The sequence below is a fragment of the Dromiciops gliroides genome, chromosome 6 (genome assembly GCF_019393635.1).
Source record: "Dromiciops gliroides isolate mDroGli1 chromosome 6, mDroGli1.pri, whole genome shotgun sequence".
In the NCBI taxonomy this organism is placed as follows: Eukaryota; Metazoa; Chordata; class Mammalia; order Microbiotheria; family Microbiotheriidae; genus Dromiciops; species Dromiciops gliroides.
In genome coordinates, this window is record NC_057866.1 from 24850056 (window position 1) to 24876724 (window position 26669).

The 26669-nt window shown below is 47.1% G+C and overlaps 1 protein-coding gene across 8 annotated transcripts in view; it reads right to left on the minus strand.

The window, feature by feature from the left end:
* Nucleotides 1–8121: 8121 nt before the first annotated feature.
* LOC122732348 (transmembrane protein 263-like) overlaps nucleotides 8122–26669 on the minus strand; it is a 358587-nt gene continuing 340039 nt past the window's right edge. For 4 of the 8 annotated variants that reach the window (XM_043972417.1, XM_043972416.1, XM_043972418.1 and 1 more), the window contains 2 exons: nucleotides 25533–25594; nucleotides 8122–10307 (listed from right to left, as the gene is read on the minus strand). In XM_043972417.1, coding sequence (XP_043828352.1) covers nucleotides 10015–10307; nucleotides 25533–25566 — 327 coding nt within the window. In that variant the 5' untranslated portion in view covers nucleotides 25567–25594 and the 3' untranslated portion in view covers nucleotides 8122–10014. Of the gene's footprint in view, nucleotides 10308–10815; nucleotides 10940–25532; nucleotides 25595–26669 lie in introns of all 8 variants that reach the window. The other 4 variants (XM_043972412.1, XM_043972411.1, XM_043972413.1 and 1 more) reach the window with 2 other exon arrangements.

Consider the following 26669-nt stretch of genomic DNA (forward strand, 5'->3'; position numbering starts at 1 on the left):
TGTTCATTATGGGTGACAGGATCATAAATTCTGAACTAGAAGGGACCTAAGAGGACATTGAGTCCAACCTCCTCAGGCCCAGGGAAGGGTAGTGACTTGGCTAAAGAGACACAGATAGTAAACATCAGTGGTGGGATTTGAACCCAGGGCTTCCTGATTCCAAGTCCAGTGCCCTAAACATGACCATACCAAACTGCCTTTCAAGAGAATTTACGTTCTACTGGGGTGGGCTGGGAAGCAAGATCTATATAGGTAAGTACAAAGTAATTTTGGGGCTTGGGGGAGAGAGCAGGAAGAGTCATGTATGAACAGGCACTTGGGCTGTGCTTGAAGGAAGTTAGGGATTGTGTAAGGCAAAGGTGAGGAGGGAGAGGATGGGAAAAGATATGATATGTATGGGGAATAGAGAGTGGATGGGTGACTTGAGTCCCTTGTGGTGGCAGCAACTTTTGTCAGAGAAGTCGACATGACTGTGGTCTCAGTTTGGCTCTGCTAATGCCATGACTGCTGGAGAATGTTTTCTCTGGCTTGGACATTCGCTGCTTATTTTATGAATTTTTCTGGACCTCAAGTTCCTGCTTTGTGAGATGGGGACAATGATCTTATAGGGTGGCCCAGATCTGAAGCTAACCACAGTAACTATGTGGATGTTGCTACCACCCAGGTATGACCTTAGGCAACTCAGTTAGCTTTTCTGGACCTCAGTTTCCTCATCTGTAAAAAGGGCAAGGTTGGACTAGATGGCTTCTGGGGCTTCTTTTCACTTGGGATCTGTGATCTTATGACTGGGTGGTCTGTAAGGTCCCTTTTGAAGGGGCATTTTACCAGTATAAGTGAGCCAGTCTACAAGGACACTAGGTAATATCGATATGTGCAGTAGTATCACCTCATGTCCCAGACCTGGTGGGGAAAGGCTCAGCACACTTATTTAAATGGAGAAAGTGATTTGCCTGTATCTTTATTGGTTTAAAATAAATGATTTCACTAATGAACATTACCGTTCTGACAAAGCATCTCCTTTATGATAAAGCTTCTCCATAAGCTTGAGACTTGGATTGACTATGGTGTCAGGAGCTCTTCTCTCTTGAGACTTAGCTTCTTATTTTTAGCAACCTCCCTCTGATGGGTGCTGAGGATCCTCTCTGCACATTGGGAGGCTCGATTTCTTCAGATCTATGAACCAATGGGATGGAAGGGACTCTGAGACATTCTTTTCTATAGCCCAGAAGTCTCTTGGTGGATCAATTCTTCCAGCAAATAGCCCACCCAATTGGATATTCACAGGATTACAGAGGTTCTGAGCTGGAAGGAACTTCAGAGACCATATAGTCCAACCCATAGCTGATGAATGATCCTCTGTCCAGCACATGTCAGTGATCTCCCAGCCCCTGCTTGAGGACCTTAGGTTAGGGGGAACTCACACCTTCCTAAGGTAGCTACGTTGGCCTCTTTGGGGGTCTTGGGTTATTGTCTTAGCTCAAACTAAAGGCCAGGGCATCCCCAGAACCAGGCTTTTGTCCGGATGGGGGAAAGGGTCCCAATGACAGATTTTATTTTATTTGTTATTGATGCCATTTGTTTTTATTTCACATTTATCTCCAAATTTATTCCTCTCTTCCTGTCCCTTCAAGACAAGGTTAAAAAAGAAAGAGAAAAAAGTCATTTCAGTAAAGCCAACCACCATGTTGACAGTGCCAGATAAATACATGTACTACTCTATCCCTATAGTTGCCCATCTTTGAAACAAAGGGAGGGAAGGGCTTTTCTTCCACTCTTCCTAAGAGGTAAATGTGGGCACCATAATATCACCGTATTTAGTTTCACTTACTTGGTGTTTCCACGGCTGTAGTGATTGCATATGTTGTTTTTCTGGGGGTGCTTCCTTCACTCTCTATCTGTTCATAGAAGTCTTTTCAAGCGTCTCTGAATCCTTCATAGTCACTGTTTATTACAATGAAGTGTGATTCGTATTCCTCTAGCAAATTGAAACTTATAAAGCGCTTTCCTCAAAATAATCCTGGGAGTTCAAGAAAGAGCATCCCTGTTTTATGAGTGATTCTTAAACCAGCAGTATGATGTCAGAGATAAGGTGATGGGCATGGGAAGACTTGGATTGGAATCCCACCTGGGACACTTACTAGCTGTGTGCCCCTGGACTAGTCACATTACTTCTCTGGCCTCAGTTTCCTCATCTTTAAGAGAGATAGCTCAAGGGGCAGCTAGGTGGTGCAGTGGATAGAGCACTGGCCCTGGAGTCAGGAGTACCTGAGTTCAAATTCAGCCTCAGACATTTAACACTTACTAGCTGTGTGACCCTGGGCAAGTCACTTAACCCCAATTGACTCACTTAAAAAAAAGAGAGATAGCTCAGTGGTCTCCTGCTCACCTTTCAATACAACTTCAGCATCATCACCAAATGTTCCAATATCTAAGATTACATTAGAGCCATTGAAACCCTTAGGGTGTCACCCAATTTCTCTTCAATCAGCTATCATACAGGAAAGGTTGAAAGTCAGAGGATGTGGGCTCAAAACTCAGTTCCCCCTACTCACTGTGTGACCTTGGATAGGCCATTTATCCTCTCTGAGCCTTTGTTTTCTGTAAAAGGAAGAGGAAGGGGTAGACTGGATAATCTCTAAGGTCTTTTTTACCTCAAAAATAAGCTCCTTGAGGGCAAGGACTGTTTCATTTTGCCTTTATATCTTCAGTGCCTGGCACACAGTAGGCATTTAATAAATGCTTCTTGATTGACCAACTGATTCTGATACCTTGGTTGCTAGATCGAAGCCCTAGTATGAGTTCTGATTAATTAATCTGCCATATATTGGCCTTGTTGACTTCAAATGGAGCAAATTCCCAGCCTTGTCTTTAGATTCTGGGGATCATTTTGTCCATGATGCTATTGAATATCCTTCCCAGCCTTCTTTTCTTTGGCACTGATTTCCTACTTTTGGTCATAGGCTCCTCCCTCCTCCCTTTCTCTTCCCATTCTGTCTCTTCTTCCTTCCCTCCCCCTTTCTCTCTCTCTGTGTCCGTCTCTGTTTCTCTCCCCACCCCCGCTCCAGTGTTCTTCCAGCCTTTGGGATAATTAATGACAATAACAATAGGACAAGGTTAGGGATTTCATTGGTGTAGGGAACTCCCAGGTGAGGAGAAGTTTTCCCTCAGGCAGGTGAACTCCTCCTCTGAGGAGGGGGGGGGGGATGTTAAATAATTTACCCAGATTTACACAGCCAGTATGAGCCAAAGGTAAGACTTGCTCCTTGGTCTCCCTGGTTTCAAGGCCAGTCTTCTATCCAATATTTAGGCTGCATCTCAATAATAACAATATACTAGTAGCAGTTAATATTTATATATCACTTTAAGATTTACAAAGTACCTTGCACCCATCATTCATTTAATTGAGCACAGCTTTATGATTACATTTAATTCCCATAACAATCCAGAGAGGGAAATATTACAAGTATTGTTATCTTCAGTTTACTGACAAAGAAACTGAGGCACAGGGAGGCTAAGTGATTTGTTCAGGATCACAGAGCTAGTCCGAATCCATCTAAGGTATCTCCTGATTTTGTCTCCTGGCCTCAGGAGCAAGATGAAAGGGTAGATAAGGTGAGATCTAAGATCTCCTCCAGGACTAAACCCTATGAGCCCATGGCTTTGGAGAAGCACTGTCACACAAAACCTGATCTTGGATTACTTCCTGATCCCCCAATGACACACCCTGTTCTTCAACTGATGGCTTCGAGGATGAAAGAGTGGATATTTGGGGAGTCATTGTGTATTCATTGATCAGTGTTCTCTCTTGTAGAATGGGAATAATGCTGCCTGGGCTTAGATTTCACTGGGATACAGATAGACTCACATGAGAAGGTGTGAGAGGGAAAGTTATTCTCCCCAATACACATCACCATAGGAGCTGGGGCTCATGAACAGGACTAATTATCCCCAGGAAAGAGTTGTCTTTGGACTGCAGAGCTAGATGGATTCCCTTAGTCAGGATCTCAAAGTGGGAGCTGGCTCATTTGGAATCTTACCTTAAGCCCCCATTTCTGGGAGGATCCCCTTCTCTCCTCTTATGCTGAACCTGGTTACTTTCTCCCCATTTTTCATGTAACTCAGGGCTCATTACCTAAGGTCTGAACTCACACAGACAGGGTTTCTTGAGGGTTCCCAGCTTGTGGCTGTGGAGAAACCACTGGCTTCTCCCAGGAATATCAGAATTTGGATAGAGTCTGAAGGGGCCTCACCATCAAGCAAACACTCAGGCTAACAAAATACCAAACAAAGGGCAGATTTTACCTCAATAGAAACACAAAGGACCCAGACCTGAATCTCTAAACAGTCTAGACGTGTCCCCTGTTCTTTCTTCTGGCTCTCTGCCTCTCCCAGGGACTTAAACTTGTCACTGGGCTTCCAGATAAATCAGGACTATTGAGAGGTATGCTGCTAGTCCCTTATGAGTGGAAGAAACCCAGGATTCCTAGGGAGTTATGGCTTGCACCATCTCCCACCCCCATCCAGTGGGCTACCTGCCTTCTCAGGGACCTGGACAACTACTAACTTGGAATATTATTCAGGGTGGAGGACCACCTTCCTGCAAGGGGAAAGAACTCAGGCTTGTTAGATGAGCACTCTTCCTCTTTAGTGAATGGTGGATAGCACACTGGCTCTGGAGTCAGGAGGACCTGAGTTCAAATTTGACCTCAGACACTAGCTGTGTGACCCTGGGCAAGTCACTTAATCCTAATTGCCTTAAATATCCGGGGTCATCTTCAGTCATCCTGATGTATATCTTGACACTGGACCCTGATGGCTCTGGAGGACAGAGGTTGGGAACCTTGCACAGCCCTCCCTCCCTTAAATCCAACAATTCAGTGCAATTCATGACCACCCTAATGTCATGGTCCTCTTGGAGATGGAAGGACAAATACAACATCTCCTCCAGACACACACACGTGTGTATGTACATGCATGTATACACATACATATACATACACACACATACATGCATACATACACTTATAGACCCCCCCTGGATGGAGCCCCCTACAAGTAGGGCCATATTGTGACATTCCATGGGTAGATCCCATCTTTCACTGAGACTAACATGACTCACAGTACCGTGGAGGGAGAGGTCTGGATTTCTCCATGTTATGACTTCCTGCCAGGTCTCTCCTTTGCATCTCTGACTGGTGATTGTTATGGGGCTAATAGGGGGAGATAGGGCCATATGGATGCACTGGCTTTTCTTAGGGTCCTGGTGTATCCCTTGGTTTCCATTAGTTCTCTCTCTTCTCTATGTTTCCTCTATCCCCCCATATCTCACTCTGTGCATGGTTTTCTGGAGGGGCTGTGTGGATACTCAGGGAACTGCTTCCATGTCTGTCTTCGGCCCCATTACTTTCTCTATTTTTCTCTGTCTTACCACAACCTTTCCATAACTCCCTTGAATCATAGGGTTATAGATTTGGAGCTGAAAAGGACCTTAGAACCCCCACATTTCACACACGAGGAGTCTGAGGACCATCGAGGTTAAGTGATTTGCTCAAGGACACTCAGGGGGTAAACACTGGAAGCAGGATTTGAAATCAGATCCTTTGGCTACAGAGCTAATACTCTCTCCACTGTATTGCCTGGATGTCCAAGGATACATAGGTCCCAAGAGTGTACATAGCTCAGGTGTGTGAATTAGTTATAAGTTTGAGCTAGAGCCGGAGCAGAGGTCTCATCTGGACTTTATGCTTGGCCCAAGGATCTTGTACCTTGTCAAGTGACACAAGAGAAGGGAGGAGTTTACCATGTTCTTCCTGGGAGAGCTTACCCATTTATAGATGAGGAAAATGAGGAATGGGGAAGTGGCACAGCTGTGGATCTGGAAAAGGAAGGCAGAAATCTTGACCCATGGGCTCTTCTACTCTGCCTTGCTTAACAAACTGGGGCCATATCATCACAGGGTCATATGATTGAAAGCTGCATGGGGGATATCTTAGAGATAATTCTGTATGCCATGCTCATTTTATAGAGGGGGGAACTGAGGGAAAGGAAATGCTTTGTCCAAGGACACCTAACCAGCATGAAGTTGAACTGAGATTTGAACCCAAGTTCTCTGATTTCAAATTCAGTACTTTCCATTATGTCTATTGATAAGTCAATCAATCCATAATTGGGGCAACTAGGTAGAGCACAGTGGATAAAGCACTGGCCCTGGAGTCAGGAGGGCCTGAGTTCAAATTTGACCTCAGATACTTGACACTTACTAGCTGTGTGACCTTGGGCAAGTCACTTACCCCCGTTTTCCTTGACATCCAGGGCCATCTCCAGTCATCATGATCTATATCCTGCCACTGGATCCAGATGGCTCTGGAGGAGAGAGTGCAGCTGGAGACTTTGCGAGCCCTCCCTCACTTAAATCCAATTCACTGTGTATCACCTCCTGATGTCATGGTCCTCTTTGAGAATGAAGGACCAAAACAACAACAATCAACAAGCATTTATTAAGCACCAACTATGCTAGGCCCAAAGCTAGGAATGAAATTGTCTCTGCTCTTAAGGAGCTTGCACTGTCACATTGCCTGGAGTGTAGAGAGGGTAGGCTGCTAAGAGTTTGGGATCTTGGACTCTTCTTTGCAAGGTGGAAAACAGGAACGCGAGAGAGGTCAGATTCTCAAGCAGCTGGTCCTCACAGAGCATCCCTATGGGACTTAAGCTCTGGAAGTCACCTTTCATGACCCCCCAAAGGCAGGGAGTGAATGAGAAGGACAAGCTCTGCCTGCCAGCCCTGAGGAAGCCTCATAAGACATTTTCCTGGGAAGGGGTTCAGATACCCAGCCTCCCCATACCCTCCAGGCTCCTATTTACTAGTAAACAATCTAAATTATCTCCTGAGAGTTGTGTGGTCAAGACCCTGACTGGCAACTCCCATTAAATGTGCTACCTTGTTCTGGACTCAGGGAGGAAACCTGATGTAGTGGAAAGGCGGTGGGTCTCAGAGTCAGAAGATTTGGGTTTGAGTCCTCCCTGATCCTGGCTATGTGAATTGGGGCAAGCCATTTCTCCTTTTAGAGAAACCTAGGTTCCCCAAAGCTACATTAATGGAGCTCAGTCCTTGGTAGGTCATAGAATCTCAGCATTCCAGAATTGACAAGGACCAGAGAAGATAGAAATAAAAAAGCAAACAAATAAATAAAATGGGTTCTATTTGTGCTCCAGAAAGATCTCTGCTAAGTGCCCATTTGATTTTTGCTTAAAGACCTCCATTGAGTTGGAATGGGCCCACCCTCCCATGAGATAACTCTGCTCTCAGTATTAGCAATTTTTTCCTTGAATTGAGCTCACATTGAGCTTGTGAAAGCTCCCAAGTTTCACCCATTGTTCTGGTTTTGCCCTTTGGGGCCAAGAAGAACAAGTCTAAACACTTTCCCATATAGTTGTTGTCATTTTCAGTCCTGCCTGACTCTTCTTGACCTCATTTGGGGTCTTCTTAGCAAGGATACTGTGGTGGTTTGCCATTCCCTTCTCTAGTTCATTGGACAGATGGGGAAATTGAGGCAAACAGGGCTAAGTGACTTTCCCAGGGTCACGTAGCTAGTAAGTGTCTGAGGTTGGATTTGAACTCAGGAAGATGAGTCTTCTTGATTCCAGGTCTGGCGCTCTATCTACTGCCTCCTCTAGCTGCCCCCTTTCTTGTATAAAAACCCTTTAAATAGGTCAACACACTAATAATGTGTGCTCCCTCTGCCCCTTTAGCTCCCTCCCCTCCACCCTCCCCCGTCTTCTCTTCTACACACTGAACATGTCCAACTGTCTCAAGAGATCTTCACACACTACAGTCTTGGGCTCAGGGCCCTCCATCGTCTTGGCTGCCCTTCCTGGAAAGTGGGAATCAGGCCTGAACACAAGACTCTAATCGGGGTCAGGTCACAGCAGAGCACCCAGGACAATCATCGTCCTCATTCTGCACACCCCCTGCAGTCAGTGTTCTTAATACATTTGCTTTTTCAGCTGTTGCCTCATCCTGGATCCTGGGGCTCAGTGACAATGACTTCACTTCCTGGTTACTGCTGTCCATTCAGGCCGCCATCTTTGAATAACATAGAACCCAAGCCCAAAGTTCTTCAGCTTCAAACTTTATTGTCATTAAAATTACACAGATGCTTTCCACCCCCCAAATGAACATCCACCCCACCCCAAACACAAGGCCATGGGATATTTCCCAGAATCCCCATCACCATCCCCTTTCTGAGTTGAGGGAGGGGAAAGGCAGATCCCCTTGGGGTCAGGCCCTTGATCTGTTCCTCCGAGGACTCTGAAGAGTCTGAATGGACAAGAAGAGGGCCGTTGCCCAGCTCCAAAGAAGGCTTCTCACCTGAGCTGGGCCCTAACTCGGGTGGGCAGCTCGTTTCTTCTGCTAGCCTGAACTCTTGCATTAGAGCTTCATGTGTGAGAAGATGGAGAGACAGGACTCATGTGGGGAGGGCTTTTTGCTCAGACATGGGTAGGACCGGTTCACATCCGAGGTCCTTTCGACTCTGGGATTCTACATGACGTGGTCGGTAGGACCATCTCTGGGCAGGAGGCTGGGAGAGTCTCATGTTGCCCAGGTCACGGGGATGACCCTGAAGGGTGATATTCCTGTGTGATGTCACTGGGGAGGGGAGAATTAGGGTGGGTCAGGTGTCAAGCTCAACTGTTCCCCTTCCTTCCTCCCCAGCTCTCCACAGGTCGCCAGACAAATGCCCAAATCCCTTCTGGGATTGTCCAACCTTGCCTTGTCCATTGGACCACGGTGAGCCAGAAGAGGTAGGATAAAGGGAGGTCATTTCTATGGGCCTCCTAGTGATTAGGGCCTCCCACTTTCAATGTGACTGGCCCTGACCTGGCAGAGAGTGTTAACCTTCCTCTCCCCACCCCCAGCCTCTCATTCTACCACCCAGAGAATGGCCATTTCTAAAAACCTGCAGGGTCTTGTCCCCTTATGTTCAGAGGAGGAAGTGTCACATTCCAGGACTCAGGGGGAGAGGAGAACCCCCTGTCCCTGTGATTAAAGAAATCGTGGGATCTGAAGGCATGCAGACTATGGGGTCGCTGCAAGGTGCTCTGCTCCAAGTCGGGCAGCAGGCAAAGATGAGTGCAGCCGCTGTGGTGTGGAGGTAGGACGCTTGGGTTCTGGCCCTGGCTCTGCCATTAGTCCCATCCTTTCCATTCAAAAATACTTTCCCAGGTGCCCACTGTATGGTAGGCACTAGGAATGCCAGGACAAAAGGTGAGGGAATCCCTGCCCTCAGGGAGTTGACAGTCCATGGGTTATTTTTCAGATGTGGTCACCCATTGGACAAGCTGACACTTGGCCAGTTCAGAACTTAACCCATCCGTGTCTAATGCTCCTGTTCCCTGTATCCCATTATAGGTCACCCTGGGCGATCAATAGGACTCAGTTTCCCAATCTATCCAAATGAAGATTGGATGATGCCCAAGGTCCCCTCTGTAGCGCTGGAGTTCTAGAGTCTATACTCGTGTGGTCACTAAATGCGGGCTAAGGAGAACAGAGAGAAAACTCGGTCCTACCCGTGCTGAAGGAGAAGGAAGCTTTGGCTTTGGTTGGGGGCAAGAACAGTGATGTTTAAGCCGAGTGGGCAGAAGAAGCCCCGGGCTCTGGCCAGCTGCGGTTCTATGGGTTTCTTTTCCAGCTGACCCTGGTCTGTCCCCGTATGTCCCTGAAGGCCACCCTCTGAGGCCCTGGGAACCATCTTCTCTGCCTAGTTTGAGAGATGGAGCTTCAGGCTGGGGGTGACACCATGGAAAGCTGTGGCCCAGGTCTGGCCCGAGCCTGCCTAGCTCGCCCAAGTGGTGGTGGGGGAGGGGGCACAGAGGAAAGCGCTTCTAGCTGTGGCTTGGGGAGCAGTGAGTGGGCCACACGAGGGAGGGGCCCGCCCATCTGAATGAAAGGGGGTCCTGGGGACGGATGGGGATCTGGCCGTGGCCTTCGGCCAAGGAGGGCTCTTCCACCGGAAGTTAATCGGCTTTATCCTTCTTCCGGGTAGTGAAAGGGACCTTCCCGGCCACGGCAGAGCCCACCGCCCCCACGCCGCTGCTCACGGCCGACACGCTGCCCTTCACCAGCCCCATGCCGGCGGTGGGCACTGTGGTCACGGCTGTCTTGGTGAACGCCAGACTCTTGCTTCCCACCCAGGCGACACCGCCCAGTGTGGCTCCCACGGCGCCCTTGGTGATGCTGAAGAGACCACCTGTCATTCTCCAGATCACCCCTCCTTGCTCTTCCAGCTGCTCGGGGGCTTTTTTCGAATCTGTGGAGAGAAGGAAGAGAGAAGGGCCTGAGCCTAGGACAGTAGGGACCCCTTCATCTATTCATCCCCTAATTCTGAAGAATGACCCATCCACAAGTGCTCATTAACACAGTTTGCACAATGGAAACAACATTAGCCTCTGGAATCAGAGGACCTGGGTTCAAATCTTGCCTCTGCTGCTTCCCGCCTGTGGGATACAACATGGCCTCTCTGGGCCTCAATTATAGACAGGTATCATGGCCGAGTGGACAGAGAGATGGCCTCAAAGCCAGAAGGACCTGGCGTTAAGCCCTGCCTCTGACCTCTACTAGCCTCTTTTAACAGATGAAGAAACTGAGGCCCAGAGATTTGTCCAAGGTCATAAAAGTCATTGCAGAGGTGGGCTTTGAACCCAGTTGCCTCCAGTGCTATTTTGTAGCCCTTCATTCCCCAAACAGGTAAGCCCTGCTTTTGTATCTAATCCCATCACCTAAAACCAGAGATTAGTGCCTGATAAGTCTTTGCTCACCGAATAAGCCCCAGTTCTTGGTCATTTGCAATACGCCCCTGGAGTGAGTTGTAGATTTGGAGCAGGTCCAGAGGCCCGGGTTCAGAATCGGGCTCTCAATCTGTCTGGACCTCAGTTTTCTCATCTGTAAAAGCAGGAGTTTAGGCTAGATAACCCCCTGATAACTTCCCACTCGTGTTTTCTTTTTGTGTGTAGGGCTCAGGACAATCCGGCTCTCTGTGAAATTCCATGAGCGTCCTCAGTCACCTCTTTAACCCCTAGAACAGAAGGGGGAGGGGTGCGCCCAGTTTCCATGCCACTGCGAAGTGGAAAGTGATGGCACCATCTTGCTGTTGTCTTGCCAAGGCCTACAAGTCCCCCAGAATGGTGCCGCCTCCATCCCATATTTGTATTCAGGAGGAGCCAGATTGGCTCAGTGGGTGAGCCTCTGTTCTAATGAGGCCAAGGTCACGGGTTTGTCCCTCCAAAGGCCAATTATCTTTTCACCAAGAATGAGAAGTTTATTGCCTGGTCATAGGCTAACCTCAGGTTAGCACTCTTAGCCCCATCTGTGTCTTAAGAAATTCAACTAGGGGGCAGCTAGGTGGTGCAGTGGATAAAGCACCAGCCCTGGTTTCAGGAAGGACCTGAGTTCAAATCCGACCTCAGACACTTGACATTTACTAGCTGTGTGACCCTGGGCAAGTCACTTAACCCCCATTGCCCCACAAAAAAACAAAAAGCAAAGACATTCAACCAACAAGCATTTATTAAGCACCTACTGTGTGTCAGGCATTGTGCTACCTATTGGGGAAATCAAGACAAAAACCGGGAGTCTCTGGCCTCAAGGGGCTTACTTTCTAGTAGGGGAAGGGATAAGTAAATACACAGTCTAGACAATCAATACAAAGTTATATCTGGGAGGAGGGAAGAGCCATGGGAGGGTCAGAGAAGGCCTCATGGAGGGAGGAGCAGGCACCTTTGAAGTTAGCCTGGGTTTCCAAGAAGTGGATAGGAAGGTGGGGAGAATGCATTCTGGACCCGGGGCACCCCCCCTGTGCAAAGTATAAAGGTGGGAGATGGCATGTTCTGCATGGGGAACCGGAATGGGGGGCATGAAGGGGAATGATATAGAACAAGCCTGGAGAGACCAGAGGGCCACACACCAGGCCCTCTGACTCTAGTCTCAGACTAGCCCTGAATTCTGGCCACAGGTGGAGCCTGGAGCTGTGTGGTTTAATGGAAAGAGCATCAGACTTGGAGTCAGAGGACTTTGGTTCAAATCTGCCTTCTACTTGTCGTGTGACACTTGGCAAGTCCCTTTCCTTTCCTGAACCTTAGAGATCACAAAGGTGTGTAAAATAAGGGCATTGGACTGGCTGACCTCTAAAGTCTCCTCCAGCTTGAAATCCTTTCCTTGTGTCATTATCAACTCCTGCCCAGAATGCTTTTGATTTCCTGTCTCTGGGGAGCCCCTTGGAGCACAACTTCAGAAAAGGCGGAGTATTGGAGTGACTAATCTCCCTAGATCAGAGGGTCCATGGACTCCATAGATTTCAGAGGGAGGGGATCCATGAACTCGACAGGGGAACCCCCTGCCCTATACTTTTACTAACCTTTGGATTCTTTTGTGATCTTGTGTTTTATTTTGTTCATTTAAAAACATTCAGGGGATAGCTAGGTGGGTGCAGTAGATAAAGCACCGGCCCTGGATTCAGGAGGACCTGAGTTCAACTCAGCCTCAGACACTTGACACTTACTAGCTGTGTGACCCTAGGCAAGTCACTTAACCCTCATTGCCCTGCAAAACAAACAAACAAAACAAAACCCCAAAACATTCAGAGAGAAGATAAATAAGCTTCACTATATTGCCCGAAGGGTCCATGATACACCATTAAGAACCTTTGCTTTGGGGCAGCTAGATGGCGCAGTGGATAGAGCACCGGCCCTGGATTCAGGAGTACCTGAGTTCGAATCCGGCCTCAGACACTTAACACTTAATAGCTGTGTGACCCTGGGCAAGTCACTTAACCCCAATTGCCCCTCAAAACAAAAAAAAACCCAAAAAACAACAACAACAACAACAAAAAAGAACCTTTGCTTTAGATAGTCCAGCCCTTCTCCCCTCCCCCACCCCCTTGCTGACACATCTCTGGTCACTCACTATAGTCATCAGTCTGGCCACAGACTGCCCCCTGGCCTAGGCTGCAGATCCTCATCTTATGACTGGCCATAGATTTAGGGGTAAGTCTGAGCCTGGTCACAGATTCATCTCTCCTCACACTGACCTAAGTGTGACAACCTTACCCCTCATTGTAGAATGCTCCCCACTCTACACCATGCCTTCTCCTTCTCCAGGGCCCTCAGGCCCTTCCTAGTTGCTCCCTTAGAGTTTCCATCCTCTCAGCAGCTCACAGTCCCCAGGAAAGCAATAAATTCCTGGGCCAGATAAGGCCTGGGATTTACCACAGCAGGTTAGCAGCTCAGACAATAGAGCAGAGGGATCATTCTAGCGGCAACCCCAGAAGGGCCAGATAAGGGCAGACAGAATGAAAGGCCAGCGGCACATACAGCGGATATGAAAAAGTCATCGAAAAGGAAAGAAGCAGGCCGAGTCCTGGAGACTGTAGTGGAAAATAATACACCAGCTTGCATTTATATCCTATTCTAAGGTCTGCAAAGCCCCTTCTGAGCAGCGGTCTGTTGGGGGTAGATAGAAGTATCATTAGTCTCTTTTCACTGATGAGGAAACAGAGGTACAAGGACACTTACTGACTTGCCCACGTTCACTCAGCTGTTAAGTGTCCAAAGCCAGATTTGAACCTATGTCTTCTGTCTCAAGGCCCAACCCCCTAGTCACTCCCCCTATTAGATTCTATTAAAGTCTAGTAGATTCACAGTAGTTCTAAACCTGAGGTCTATGAACTTTTAAAATACATACACACACACACACACACATATATTTGGTAACTATTTCAATATAAATGTTTTTCCTTGCAATCCTATGTATTTTACTTCATGCATTTAAAATGTGATTCTGAAAAGGGGTCCATAGCTTCATTAGGTTTTCTTTTTTTTTTTTTTTTGGCAGGCCAATGAAGGTTAAGTGACTTGCCCAGGGTCATACAGCTAGTGTCAGGTGTCTGAGGCTGGATTTGAACTCAGGTCCTCCTGAATCCAAGGCCAGTGCTTTATCCACCGCGCCAACTAGCTGCCCACCTTTTTTGTCTTTTTTTTTTTTTCATTAGGTTTTCAAAGGGTCCAGGGCACAGAAAAAAGTTAAGAATCCTTGTTTTAGAGGAACTAGGAAGTAAGTCAGTTAACAAACATTCATTAAGCACCCGTGTGTGGCAGGTATTGTGCTAAGAGCTCATAGTCTAATGGGAAAGTTTCTTGTCTCTGCAAATACTACCAACAAACACAAAAAAGCCCAAGCCTCCATCACCAAGATAGGACACCTTCCATTCTAGGCGGAGAGATCAGGCTTACAAAGCAAATACTCCTGGGAGAGAGAATAGCTGATGACAGAAATTCACACTAAACCAAACAACTGTGCTGACTAATTACACTACAAATTTATGCTACATAATCTCATCTGGGCACTTACTGATGCTTGGTAAATCTTATAGGCTTTAGGCTTCCTTGATTAACTTTCTACCTCACTCCCCACAATGGGGGTTCCAAACTTCTCAAATCTTCCACTTCCCAATTCTCTCTCAGGAGAGCTTGACTTTTGCTTTACCGAGAAAATCAAGGCCTTCTGCCCTGACTTACCTCTTCTCCACTACTCCACATTTCAAAACCCTGCTGTCACCCCTCCCCACCACATTTTTGCCTCCTTTGCTTTAATTTCTGACAAAAAGTTGTCTCCTTATTGGTCCCAATGATGCTTAGATTGCTTCTCCTTTTTACAAACTCTTAGACTCTTCTATACTTGTTACTTCCATTTCCTTACCTCCCTTTCTCCTTCCTCCTTGTCCTCACCCTATTTCTGTTGAGGACACTGCCATTCTCTAGTCACTGAGGCTGGCAATTTCAGAATCACTCCTGATTCTCTCCTCTTCCTCATTTTCCATATCTAGTCAGTTGTCTGTTCTTGTTGATTCTGTCTCCACGATATCACTCACATATGTTCCCTTTGCACACGGTTACTACCCTAGTTCGGGCCTTCATGATCCCTACCCTGGACTCTTACAACAGCCTCCTAATTGGTCTCCCTGCTGCGAATCTCTCCCCTCTCCAGTCCATCTCCAGAACAGCTGCCTGATAATCTTTTTTTTTTTTTTAGTGAGGCAATTGGGGTTAAGTGACTTGCCCAGGGTCACACCACTAGTAAGTGTTAGGTGTCTGAGGCCAGATTTGAACTCAGGTCCTCCTGAATCCAGGGCCGGTGCTCTATCCACTGCGCCATCTAGCTGCCCCCTGCCTAATAATCTTAAAGCCCAGGTCTCACCATATCACTCCTCTATTAAAAAATCTTCGGAGGGTCCCTGTTGTCTTTACACATACAACTGGTTCTACCTTACCTCACATCACTCAGATTCATAAATTCTATGTTCCAGCCAAATCAGAATTTTAACTGTTTCCACACAGGCACCCTCTCCTCCACAAAGTGTTGATGTATCCTCCTTTTCATCCTTTGAGGGCCACGTGGTCTCTTTTTCTTCAAATTTCTGTGCTCTCTCTTTCTCAATCTTTCTCTTTCCCTTCTCTCTCCCTCCCTCTCTTTCTCTCCCTCTCTCTTTTCTCTCCCTCCCTCTCTCTTTCTCTCCCTCCCCCATTCTCTCATCATTTTTTGTACTTATCTTTCTTCTCATTTGATTTGTTTCTTGAGGAAAAGGCCTGTGCTCAATCTACCTTCTTATTCCCAGTTCTTTAACAGGTGTTTAATAAAGCTTTATTGAGGATCTGATTGCTGTATTTTAAGGGCTGTCATGTGGAAGATGATTAGATTAGTACAGCTTGGCCCTAGAGAGCAAAATGAGGACCAAAAGGTGGAAGTTAGAGAGAGGTAGATATAAAGGAAAACTTTCTTATAATTAGAACTTCCTCAAAGTGCTATGGCCTGCTTTGGGAAGGTTGTTGGATTTCCCATCCACAGGGACTTCAAGTAGAAACTGGATAACCATTTTCTGTGGATGTCAGAGAGGGGGATTTCCATTCAGGTCCTGTTTGGACCAGGTGACCTCTGAGGTCTCCACTCTCTTTCCTATATAGGATATTCTGAGAATTGTTCCTCCCCATAACCCAAGGCACAGGCTAGGCAGATGGCCAAGGTCAGGAGATCAGCCTATGGCTATGGATGAGAGCAAAGCTAACTGGCCTTCAGAGGGATCGAGCCCTAGCCCTTGACCTCATTAGCTCCATCTGACTGTGCTAACCAGAGACATAGGCTGAATCATTGGCCTTTACATTGACTGATTCAGGAAGGGAGGGGCATTTAAAGTTCAGGAAGGGGGTTGGGAGAAGGGCTGAGAGAGTGAATGAGGCTGGTGCTTCTGGGTAAAATCCAGGGCATGAGGAATCTCTCTACCCCACCTTAAAATTTCCCATTCCAACTTTCTACCTCCCCCTCCCACCCCAACAGCTAGCTCCATTCTGCTGCCTCAGCAAGATTCTTTGCTTCTTCTCACAGTTGCTAAGGCAACCACATGTCCCGGGTACAGTGGGACAGCCCTTGGATGCTTGAGGATATGAAGGCCTGAGGTTTCAAAAGCAGTGATAGCCTCCCTTGAGACGCTCTCAGGATCATTTGACGTTGGCATCAACATAGATTTAGAGCAGGAAGGAGCCTTGAAGGTCACCCTCCATGAGGAAACAGGCCCAGGAACATTACATGTGACTCTTCTAAGGTCACAGAGCTAGGATAGAACCTGGTCTTCTGACTCAAGAGTCAACCCTCTTTTCATTAAAGCTGGATCATCTAGTCCAACCCTTTCCTCTTCACAAATGGAAAAAACAAAGACTAGGAAGTTGTCCACAGTTCTACGGATAGCAGGGGTCACTCCCACTTTAGGACTTCCAGGGTTACAAAGGGCTTTCCTCATAACAACCCTGAGAAGCAGGTAGTAAGTAGATAGATCTCCATTTTATAGATTATCACTCCCATTTTATGGATGAGGAAACTGAGGGTTGGGAAAAGCAAGTGACTTGCTCACAGTCACACAACTAGTAAGTATCAGAACCAATATTTGAACTTAGGGCTCTGCTGACTCTGAGGCACGTGCTCTTTCTGCCTCTCTGTAAGACTTACCCTTGTTGGAAGAGGAAGATTGGAATTAAAATGCACAGAATGAGAAATAAGTAGCAAATATAGGCCTTCTCATTTGAAATTCTCTGTTATTTGTACTACTTCCCACTGCCCCTATATACAATCACAGAATTTTAGAGTGGAAAGGGACTCAGGAGCTACCTGGTTCAACTCATCCCCCAAAAGAATATCTATGATAAGTGTCTATCCAGCCTTTGTTCAAAGACCCCCCCCCCCAATGAGGGGGGGGGGGCTACTGTCTTTTTGGGTTTTTTTGCGGGAAAGGAGGCAATCAGGATTAAGCAACCTGCCTAGGGTCACATAGCTAGTAAGTGTCAAATTCAAGCCTTTCTCACTCCAGCTTCACTCCATCTACAATATTCTATCCACCGCTATCCCCATTTTGTCAATGTCCTTCCTAAAATCTGAGCACCAGCTATGGCCTGACACCATGGTAACCCTAATGAGGCATCTCTGCAGGGAGGCTGTTGGCAGCCCAGCTGTTCTTTCTCCCCGAACCCCAGCCATTGGCAGCCCAAGATATACTCCCTGCCAGGCTCTGAGCCTTTAAGACAGTTCAAGAAATATTTCTGTGGGTCTGGAGATATCTTACCCTTTTTGTCCTCAGTGGGAGCAGGGTCGTAAACTTGGAACATGCCAGGCCCTGAGAGGGGTCTGGGCCAAAAATGCCCTCCTCCTAATTATAACAATAGTTCACATTCATTGAGTACATTTTTATGTGCTCTGCTGGCATTATTCTCTCTAAGGTCCTCTTCCGATGCCTTATCATGGCCCATGACCTGGGTTCTCTAAGGCTGAGATAGCCGGGCTTGAGCTTTGTCAGATGCTACCAAGTTGGAAGGGTTCAGCAACAGCCCCTCGGGCCTGTTTTCTAAGGACAGACCATAAGGAAGCTCCATACCGGAATGCCCTTCCACTGTTGTTCACAGAAACTAGAGTAACCATCCAACAAGGGGGTGGAGGGCCATGCCCTGTGTCACTGAGGGACCCTCCAAGCCCTGACATTCCATGTTCTAAGGTCCCTCCTCCCTCTGACATTTCATGTTCTAAGGCCCCTCCCAGCTCTGACATTCCATGTTCTAAGGCCTCTCCTACTTCTGACATTCTATGTCCTAAGGCCTCTCTCTCAGCTCTGACATTCCATGTCCTAAGGTTCCTTCTACCTCTGATATTACATGTTCTAAGGCTTCTCCCAGCTCCGACATTCCATGTTCTAAGGCCCCTCCTACTTCTGATATTTTATGTTCTAAATTCCCTTCTACCTCTGACATTCCATGTTCTAAGGCTCCTCCCAGCTCTGACATTCCATGTTCTAAGTTTCCTCCTACCTCTGACATTCCATGTTCTAAGGCCTCTCCCAGCTCTGATATTCCATCTTCTAAGATCCTCCTTAGCTCCAGTATGGTCCAAGCTTCCTTCCCACCCTTACATGCAATCATTTTACAGAAAGTAAAGTCACCTTGTAAAAACTTTTTAAAAGACCCCATGTGGAAACTTTGCTTTTAGATCTGTGCCCCTGAGTCTCAAGACTGGCCTGTAAGGACCAATGGTCAAGCAGCCTCAGCCCCTGCCTCCTAAGCCATCCTGAGTCTGAATTTCCCATCCCAAACTTGTCTGGGAATCCACAGTTAGCACAGGGTCCTGGCATGTCTGCAGATGGACAGGTTCCTAAATGGAGAGTGACAGGCAGCTCTGTCACGGTGTCGATGGCTCCCAGAATACATGCAAAATGTCTCCAGCTACACTGTTGACCCCCATCACCAGTCCATGCTTGCTTCCTCCATGGGGATGGTGTCAGGCTCTGGGGTTGGTGAGTTTGAAGAAGGGGGAGGATGAGTGGGCTCCCAAGGGGGCAGAGATCCCAGCATGTCTTGACAACAAGGGCCCCAGTAGCCACAGAAGGCACAGATCTAATGCAAAATCAATAGGTTAGTTAATGAATTGGTCAACAAGCCTTTGTCTGTTGTAAGGTTCTTGAAGGCAGGGGCAGGGGCCCTGTATTATTCTTTTTTTTTTTTAAAGTGAGGCAATGGGGGTTAAGTGACTTGCCCAGGGTCACACAGCTAGTAAGTGTTAAGTGTCTGAGGCTGGATTTGAACTCAGGTACTCCTGACTCCAGGGCCCGTGCTCTATCCACTGCGCCACCTAGCTGCCCCCCTGTATTATTCTTGACATCCCCTTAAGAGCCTAACAAAGGTCTTTGCACATAGTGGGCACTTAATACATGTTTACTGCAGATGTACTTTGCTCAAGGTGAAGAAAGGGGTACAAAGAGGTCTCAGACACTACCCTCAAGGAGGCTCAGATTGTGTGTGTGTGTGTGTGTGTTTGCAGATGGGGAAACTGAGGTCCAGGGAGGTAAATGCATCTCCTTAAATTCACAGAGATCATAAGTGCCAGAGATACAATTTGAATCATCTTCTGATTCCACATCCAGTGTTTCCTTCCTTCCTTCCTTCCTTCCTTCCTTCCTTCCTTCCTTCCTTCCTTCCTTCCTTCCTTCCTTCCTTCCTTCCTTCCTTCCTTCCTTCCTTCCTTCCTTCCTTCCTTCCTTCCTCCCTCCCTCCCTCCCTCCCTCCCTCCCTTCCTTCCTTCCTTCCTTCCTTCCTTCCTTCCTTCCTTCCTTCCTTCCTTCCTTCCTTCCTTCCTTCCTTCCTTCCTTCCTTCCTTCCTTCCTTCCTTCCTTTCCCCTTTACAACATGGCTCCAGCTTATCTTTCTTTTTCCTTAAAAGAGTGGGGACAGAAGCCCCATTCAAAGGGTTGAGGAAGGAGCATCTAGTGAGAAAGTGGAGAAAACTTTGTAAAGAAATTCATTCATATAACTGGAGCTGGCTAGGACAGAAAGGTCGAAGGAAGGTCTTGTTTTTAGGACACAGAAGCCTTGAGCATGCTGGTAGAGAGGTGGGAAGGAACCAGTGGAACGGTAAGGATGGAAGATCCCTGAGAGAAGGACAAAGTGCTGGAGGGAGGTCCTAGAGAAGGCAGGAGAGGAAGGTATTGGCAGCTCTCATGGCTTGGAAGGACTTCTTTGTGTTGAGGTGAGAGCTGCATCCCTGTCCCCTGGGATAATTGGGGTCCTGGATCTGGAGAAGGAAGGACCTCAGAGGCTACAACATGCAATCTCCTCATTTTACAGATGGCTCAGAGCTTAAGTGATTCACCCAAGGTCACTCAAATGACGAATGGCAGGGCTAGGATTCACAAACTGTGGACCAGGTAACACCTCTGTAGCCCGTGACCTCGGGTCAGTAACTTCACCTTTGAACCTCAGTTTCCTTGTCTGTAGATGGAGGAGAAGGTTGGGGGAGGTGATATAGGAGGCACTGTGGAAAGAACACTGACTTTGGAGTTGTTTTACAGTCTTGTTAAAGACCAGAGAGTGATGCTAGGAAGACAATGGAAAAAGGGGAATGACTCAGGAGGAAATAATAACAATTGACTGTTCCCTAAGGCTTTTATTTAAAATTTCAAAGTTCTTTATATGCAACATCTCATTAGATCCTTAAAATCATCATTTGGGGTAGATGCTGTATTAGCCTCTTTTTTTTTTAAACAGATGAGGAAATTGAGGCTCCCAGAGGGTAGGTGACTTGCTTAGAGTCATATAGCTAGGAAGTATCCAAGATGGGATTTGAACTCGGGTCTTCTTGACTCTGAGCCAGACACCCTATCCACCAGCTGTTAGATAATCTCTAAGGTCTGTTCCATCTCCCAAACCTATGACCCATGACTCAAAATTCAGTGTTTTCTCCCTCCTCCTCCCCACTACACCATGTTACCATCTCTACTGGATTCTGTAGTCCATGCTGCCTGGCCATGGGCAAGTCCTCTTCAGTGTTCCTTATCTACAAATGGAGGGCACTGGGCTCCTGGATCCATGAATGCTTGATTCTCTGGTTGGGTATGGATATAGGTGGTGTGGGGAATCTAGGATGCTGATAAATGAGTCTGCAGGAGAAAAGTCCTGGTTCACCTAGAGGGTTTGAGTCTGGAGTCCTGCATTACCGAGGCAGGAGTCACCTTTCTATGAGCTCTTATACTTAATAAAAGTCCCATGGCTATGATGACTCTCTCTCTCCACTCGACTTTTATCCTCTAAGACTGTACCAGACAAGCCAGATCCTCTTTCCTGAGTGGCAGGGAAATCCCTTGGTCTTTCCACCTGTCTTATCCATGAGCGGCTAGCTCTCCTTTCAAAGGAGAGAATCTTAAGAGTCAGGTAAGGGAAGTCCACACATTCCCCAAGGAAGGCCCAGAGAACTGTGGGATTTACAGCTGAAAGGGACTCAGAGATCACTTTTGGGAAGTCCTTCATTTTATAGACGAGGACAGGAATCGAAGGGAGTTTGAAGTAACTTCCCCAGGGTCATACAGGTTGTAAAGCAGAGCCGGCATTTTAGAGTGGAAAGAAGGCTGGGTTTGGAGAGGGAGGATGTGTGGTCATTCATCACCTGTGTGATCACAGGCAAGTCATTTGGACTCCTCTGGACATCAGTCTGGACATCAGTGGTAGGGGTGGGGGGGAGTTCAAGGGGATGATCTCTAAGTTCCTTCCAGCTCCGAATCTATGGGTCTACCATCCCACCTGCATGAACTTGGTCATTTAACCCGTCTGGGCCTCAGTTTCCCTAACAGTAAAATGAAATCCCAGTCTTCTCATCTATAAAATTATGGGGTTGGATTAGATGACCTCTAAGGTCCTGTCAAACTTCCAATCTACCAGCCCGTGAGCCTATGAAGGTAGGGGCAGAGCCTTAATTAGGGTTGGGTGACAGGGCTTTCCCTCAAATTTGCCCTTTAGCAGTATAGAAAGAGAGGAGAGTAGCACCCAGTTAGCAAAAATAATTAGTTAAAATGAAAGACTACCAGATGGGGGTTATAGGGAAGGGGAAGAGCTCACCTGTCTTCTGTCTTCCCTAAGCCTTTGCGATAGTCTAGGTGTATTTCCTGCTACTTACCCCATGAGACAGTTCCTGCTCCTCCTGGGGAGATGGGGTGCTTTCAGAGAATCGTGAGCCTACCATCTCACTAGGCCAGGCTCTCATCTCCGTGGCTGCCACACTTCTATTTATGTCAGCAATTATGTGGCTTCTGCCCACAGTTAATAAGCCAGGTTAAGTGATTGGGGGCTAAAACTCTTAACAAACTGGTTGTTAACTTTGTTATTGACCTAGTTCGTGGGATTTAAAAAATAGCCATTAAGAGTTTAGGCTGATGAATCCCACAGGGAGTACAAGAGGCAGTGTAGAGCAGTGAAGTAGAGCTAGCCTCAGAGCCCCAATGACCTGGGTTCAAGTTTTACCAAGCTCGCTGTGTGATGCTTCTCAGTGTCTTAGGTAAATCTCTAAGAGTAAGTTGCAGAGAAGGTGATGACCTGCATTGGTAGAGGAAATTCCCTTCCCAGGGCGTTTCCCATATCAGTGAAATCAAGGTCTATCCTCTATCCCCAGGTGTATCCTGTGGAGTATAGTTGTGGATTAGGGATCCTGAAGAGTGTGCATGGAGACTAGTACATCTTGGGGAAAGTTTCTTATTAGGTCCTAGAGAAATATGTGTTATCTTTTCTTTCTCTGGACTCACCTGGTGGGGCTGAATGACAGCTTCACGGTATTGTGGGTAGACAGGGAGAAGACCAAGCCTGAAGTCAAGGATGGGGTTCTTCTCCCCTCTACCACTCAAGCAAATTATTTTTCAGGGGACTGGCTTTTTCTGCTTGAGACTACCAGGTACTCAAATGTCTGGGTTCTAAACTGGCTTTCTATTTTATCGATGACTCACAGGATGTGATTATTACTCAACCAATATGAATCCACTTCAGGTACAGTGTCACTTCAGTTTGTCCAGTGATACTCAAGGATGTTTCAATTGATCAAGAACTTTTTGCACTTAGTTGGAATATCATCAGATTCCTTCCCAGGCTATTAATCCCCCCTGCATTGGCTGCACTCTCCCCATCGTGACCCCTAGGGGAACCAGTTCAACTCTACACTGTCCTTGCCCCCTCATCTAATTGAAGGTCTTGCTCTGCCGAGCGTCAGCCTTGTATTACTCCCACCATCTTCTGCCTTTATTTCTACTGACATGCTGCTGAACAAAACGGGAGAAATCACGAAGACACACTGACAAGGTCTACTATGAATTTGTGTTACATAATCTCAAATGAGTCCTCACCATCTCACTTACCACAGCATCATTTCCAGACCTCTTCATTTCTCCCCTCCCAGCTGAGAATCTTGCCTCATATTTCACTGGAAAAATTGAGGTCATTTGCCAAGAGCTCCCTCTTCTTTCCTTCTCCCTATTTCACATCACTTAGATGTCTTCTGCAACTATTTCTTCCTTCACATCTCACATGAAGAGATAGATGGCCCTTCTCCTTGCCAAGGCTAACCCTTCTAGACACACAGGTGGTCCCATCCCCTCCCATTTTCCCCAGTAGATTGCCTCCTCTCACATCCCCATTATCTCACTAATCTTCAATCTCTCCCTTTTTATTAGGTGCTCCCCCACTGTCCACAAACATGACCAGGTCAAAAACCTCTCACTTGATCTGTCCATACCTGCTAGCTACCATCCCATAGCTCTCCTCCCCTTTGTGGGGAGTCCCTGTGAGGGCTACAATAGCTATTGTCTACAATAACCACTTCCATTCTTTTCTTTCTCACTCTCTTCTTAACTCTCTGCCATCTGGATCCTGACCTCACCATCTATTCTCTCCAAAGTTACCAATGATCAGTTGGCAAATCCAACAGTCTTTTGTCAATCCTCATCCTCCTTTTTTTTTTTTTTTTTTTGGTGGGGCAATTGGGGTTAAGTGACTTGCCCAGGGTCACACAGCTAGTAATTGTCAAGTGTCGGAGGCCGGATTTGAACTCAGGTCCTCCTGACTCCAGGGCCGGTGCTCTATCCATTCTATCCTACCTGCCCCGATCCTCATCCTTCTTAAATTCTCCATAGCCTTTGACACTGGATCATCTCCTTGATGCTCTCTCCTCTCTAGGTTTTCATGACGTTGCTGTCTTATGGTTTTCCTCCTGTGCTGGATGTTCATCTATGTCATGTCTCTCAACTATGCTTGTCCTCCAAAGGCTCTGTTCTGGGCTGTCTTCTCCTCTTCCTCTATGCCATTTCCTTTGATGAGTTCATCAGCTCGCATGGATTCAATTATTCTCTTTTCTGATCTACTTATTGACTTCCTAGCCTCTCTCCTCTCCTCCAGTCTTGTGACTATTAAACATCTTTTTTTTTTTTTTTTTTTGGTGAGGCAATTGGGGTTAAGTGACTTGCCCAGGGTCACACAGCTAGTAAGTGTAAAGTGTCTGAGGCTGGATTTGAACTCAGGTCCTCTTGAATCCAGGGCCAGTGCTCTATCCACTGCGCCACCTAGCTGCCCCAGACTATTAAACATCTTGAAGTAGATGTCCTGTAGACATATTCAACATGTTAAAGACAGAAGTCATCATCTTCCCTCCCACCCTCCCCTCTCCTCCATCTTCCTAATTTTCCTATTACCGTCAAGGACATTCGCCATCCAGGTGCCTCCTTGGCTCCTCGATCTCTCGCCCCAGCCTACTCAATTTGTTGCCAAGTCCCAATCACTCTGAACTGGAAATATCTCTTGTATATTCTCTCTTCTCTCTCACACTGCCACCATCCTGGTGCAGGCTCTCATCACCTCACAACCAGATTATGGCAATAGCCTACTGGTTGGTTTCCCGATGTGTCTCTCTCTTCTCCAGTCTATCCTCCACTGAGCTGCCAAATTACAACAGGTCTGAACATATCACTTCCTTCCATCCCCTTTAATAAACTCCAGCGGCTCTATATCATCTTCAGGATCAAAATCCTCTATTTGGCATCTGAAGCCCTCCATAAGCTCACCCCTCCTACCTTCCCAGCCCTCCTTTGCCTTTCTCCGAACCCCCCCCCCCAGCCCCCGCATGTACTCTGTGATACAATGACACTGCTCTTGTGCTTTCTCTCACGTGATAATCCATCTCTCCAATTGGGCTTTTTTTTTTTTGTGTGTGTGTGTGTGTGTGTGTGTGAGGCAATTGGGATTAAGTGACTTGCCCAGGGTCACACAGCTAGTAAGTGTCAAGGGTCTGAGGCTGGATTTGAACTCAGGTCTTCCTGAATCCAAGGCCAGTGCTCTATCCACTGCAGCACCCCCTAGCTGCCCCCTGGGCATTTTCACTGGCTGTCTCCCATGCCTTGATCTCTTTCCCTCCTCATCTCCATCCCTTGAACTTCCCCATTTCCTTCAGGTCCCAGCTAAATTCCTTCCTTTTACAAGACACCTTAATGCTAGTGCCTTTCCTCTGTTGGGTATCCCCAATTTATCTGGTCTGCACCTTGTTCCTGCATAGTTGTTTGCATGTTATCTCCCCCATTAGATTATAAGCTCCTTGAGAACAGAGACTGTCTTTTACCTTTCTATCCTCAGTACTGAGTGCAGTGACTTACCCAGGGTCACATGGTGAGTTTGTAGCCAAGTCATAATTCAACTCAGGTCTTCCTGGGTATGCCTGGAAGGAAACTGAGGCTCAGAAAATGATATGATTTGTCTAAGGTAGCAGAGCCAGGATAGAAGGTAGTTTTAAAAAAAAGGGGGAGAGGGAGAAGGTGAACATCAGAGCAATGGAGCATAAACTCTGTCCTGAATGAGATAAGCATAGAGTGCTCAAAAAAAAAATACCAGACTTGGAATCAGGAGAGACTTGGATTCAAATCTTACTAGCTGTGTGACCATTAGCTCTCTGAATCTTAGTTTCTTACTCTGTGAAATGGGGATGAGATCTGCGACCCTACAACCCAGAGTGGTTGTGTGACCTTCAGAGGTACAATGGATATCAAACATCATTTTTTAACCTATTCCTTTCTCCAAAAGCACAGCCCTGTGGCTGGCCACAGCGAAGATCTGCTCAGCTACCTTGGAAGAGGTTGCCCTACCTGGTTCTCTTCTCTGTTTTTCTTGGCTTCCCTGCGGTAGCAACCTAAGGGTAACTCTGACAAGTGCAAACATATTTCGATGGTGTAGGGCCAGCCTGTGAGTCACCAAGGATGTCTGCTGGCATCAGTTAGACAGGGGCAAGCCTGGGAGGATCCCTTCTCCTGCCTGGGCCTCAGTTCCCTTAGCTGTAAAATGAGGGAAGTGGGTCTGATGACCTCCAAGTCCTTTTCCAACTCGAAATATTGTGACCTTATTGATTTGGGAAAACCTGTCATGTCCAGACAGGGAGGAGTGCTGGAGAATGTTAGTAGCCTCAGTAGGGAGTTGAAGGACCTGGGTTGGAATCCTTGCTCTGCCATCAGTTACCCAGATGTGACCTTGGCTAAGTCACCTCTCTTCTAAGCACCTTGGTTTCCCCATCTGTAAAAGGAGTTGGCTGGACTAGACAGTCTCAAAGGCTCCTCCCAACTCCAGATCCTCTGAGAACAATCATGGGTCTGTTTTCTCATTCGCTCAATTCTTAATAGCGACATTAACAGCTCTAATTGTGCCCATTACTGGAGGTTATTAAAGCTTTCTGTCATTAGCCATCCTGGCCTCGGCTGCTCAGAGCAGCAGGGAGCAGACACCGGCGCAAACCAGAGGCTAAG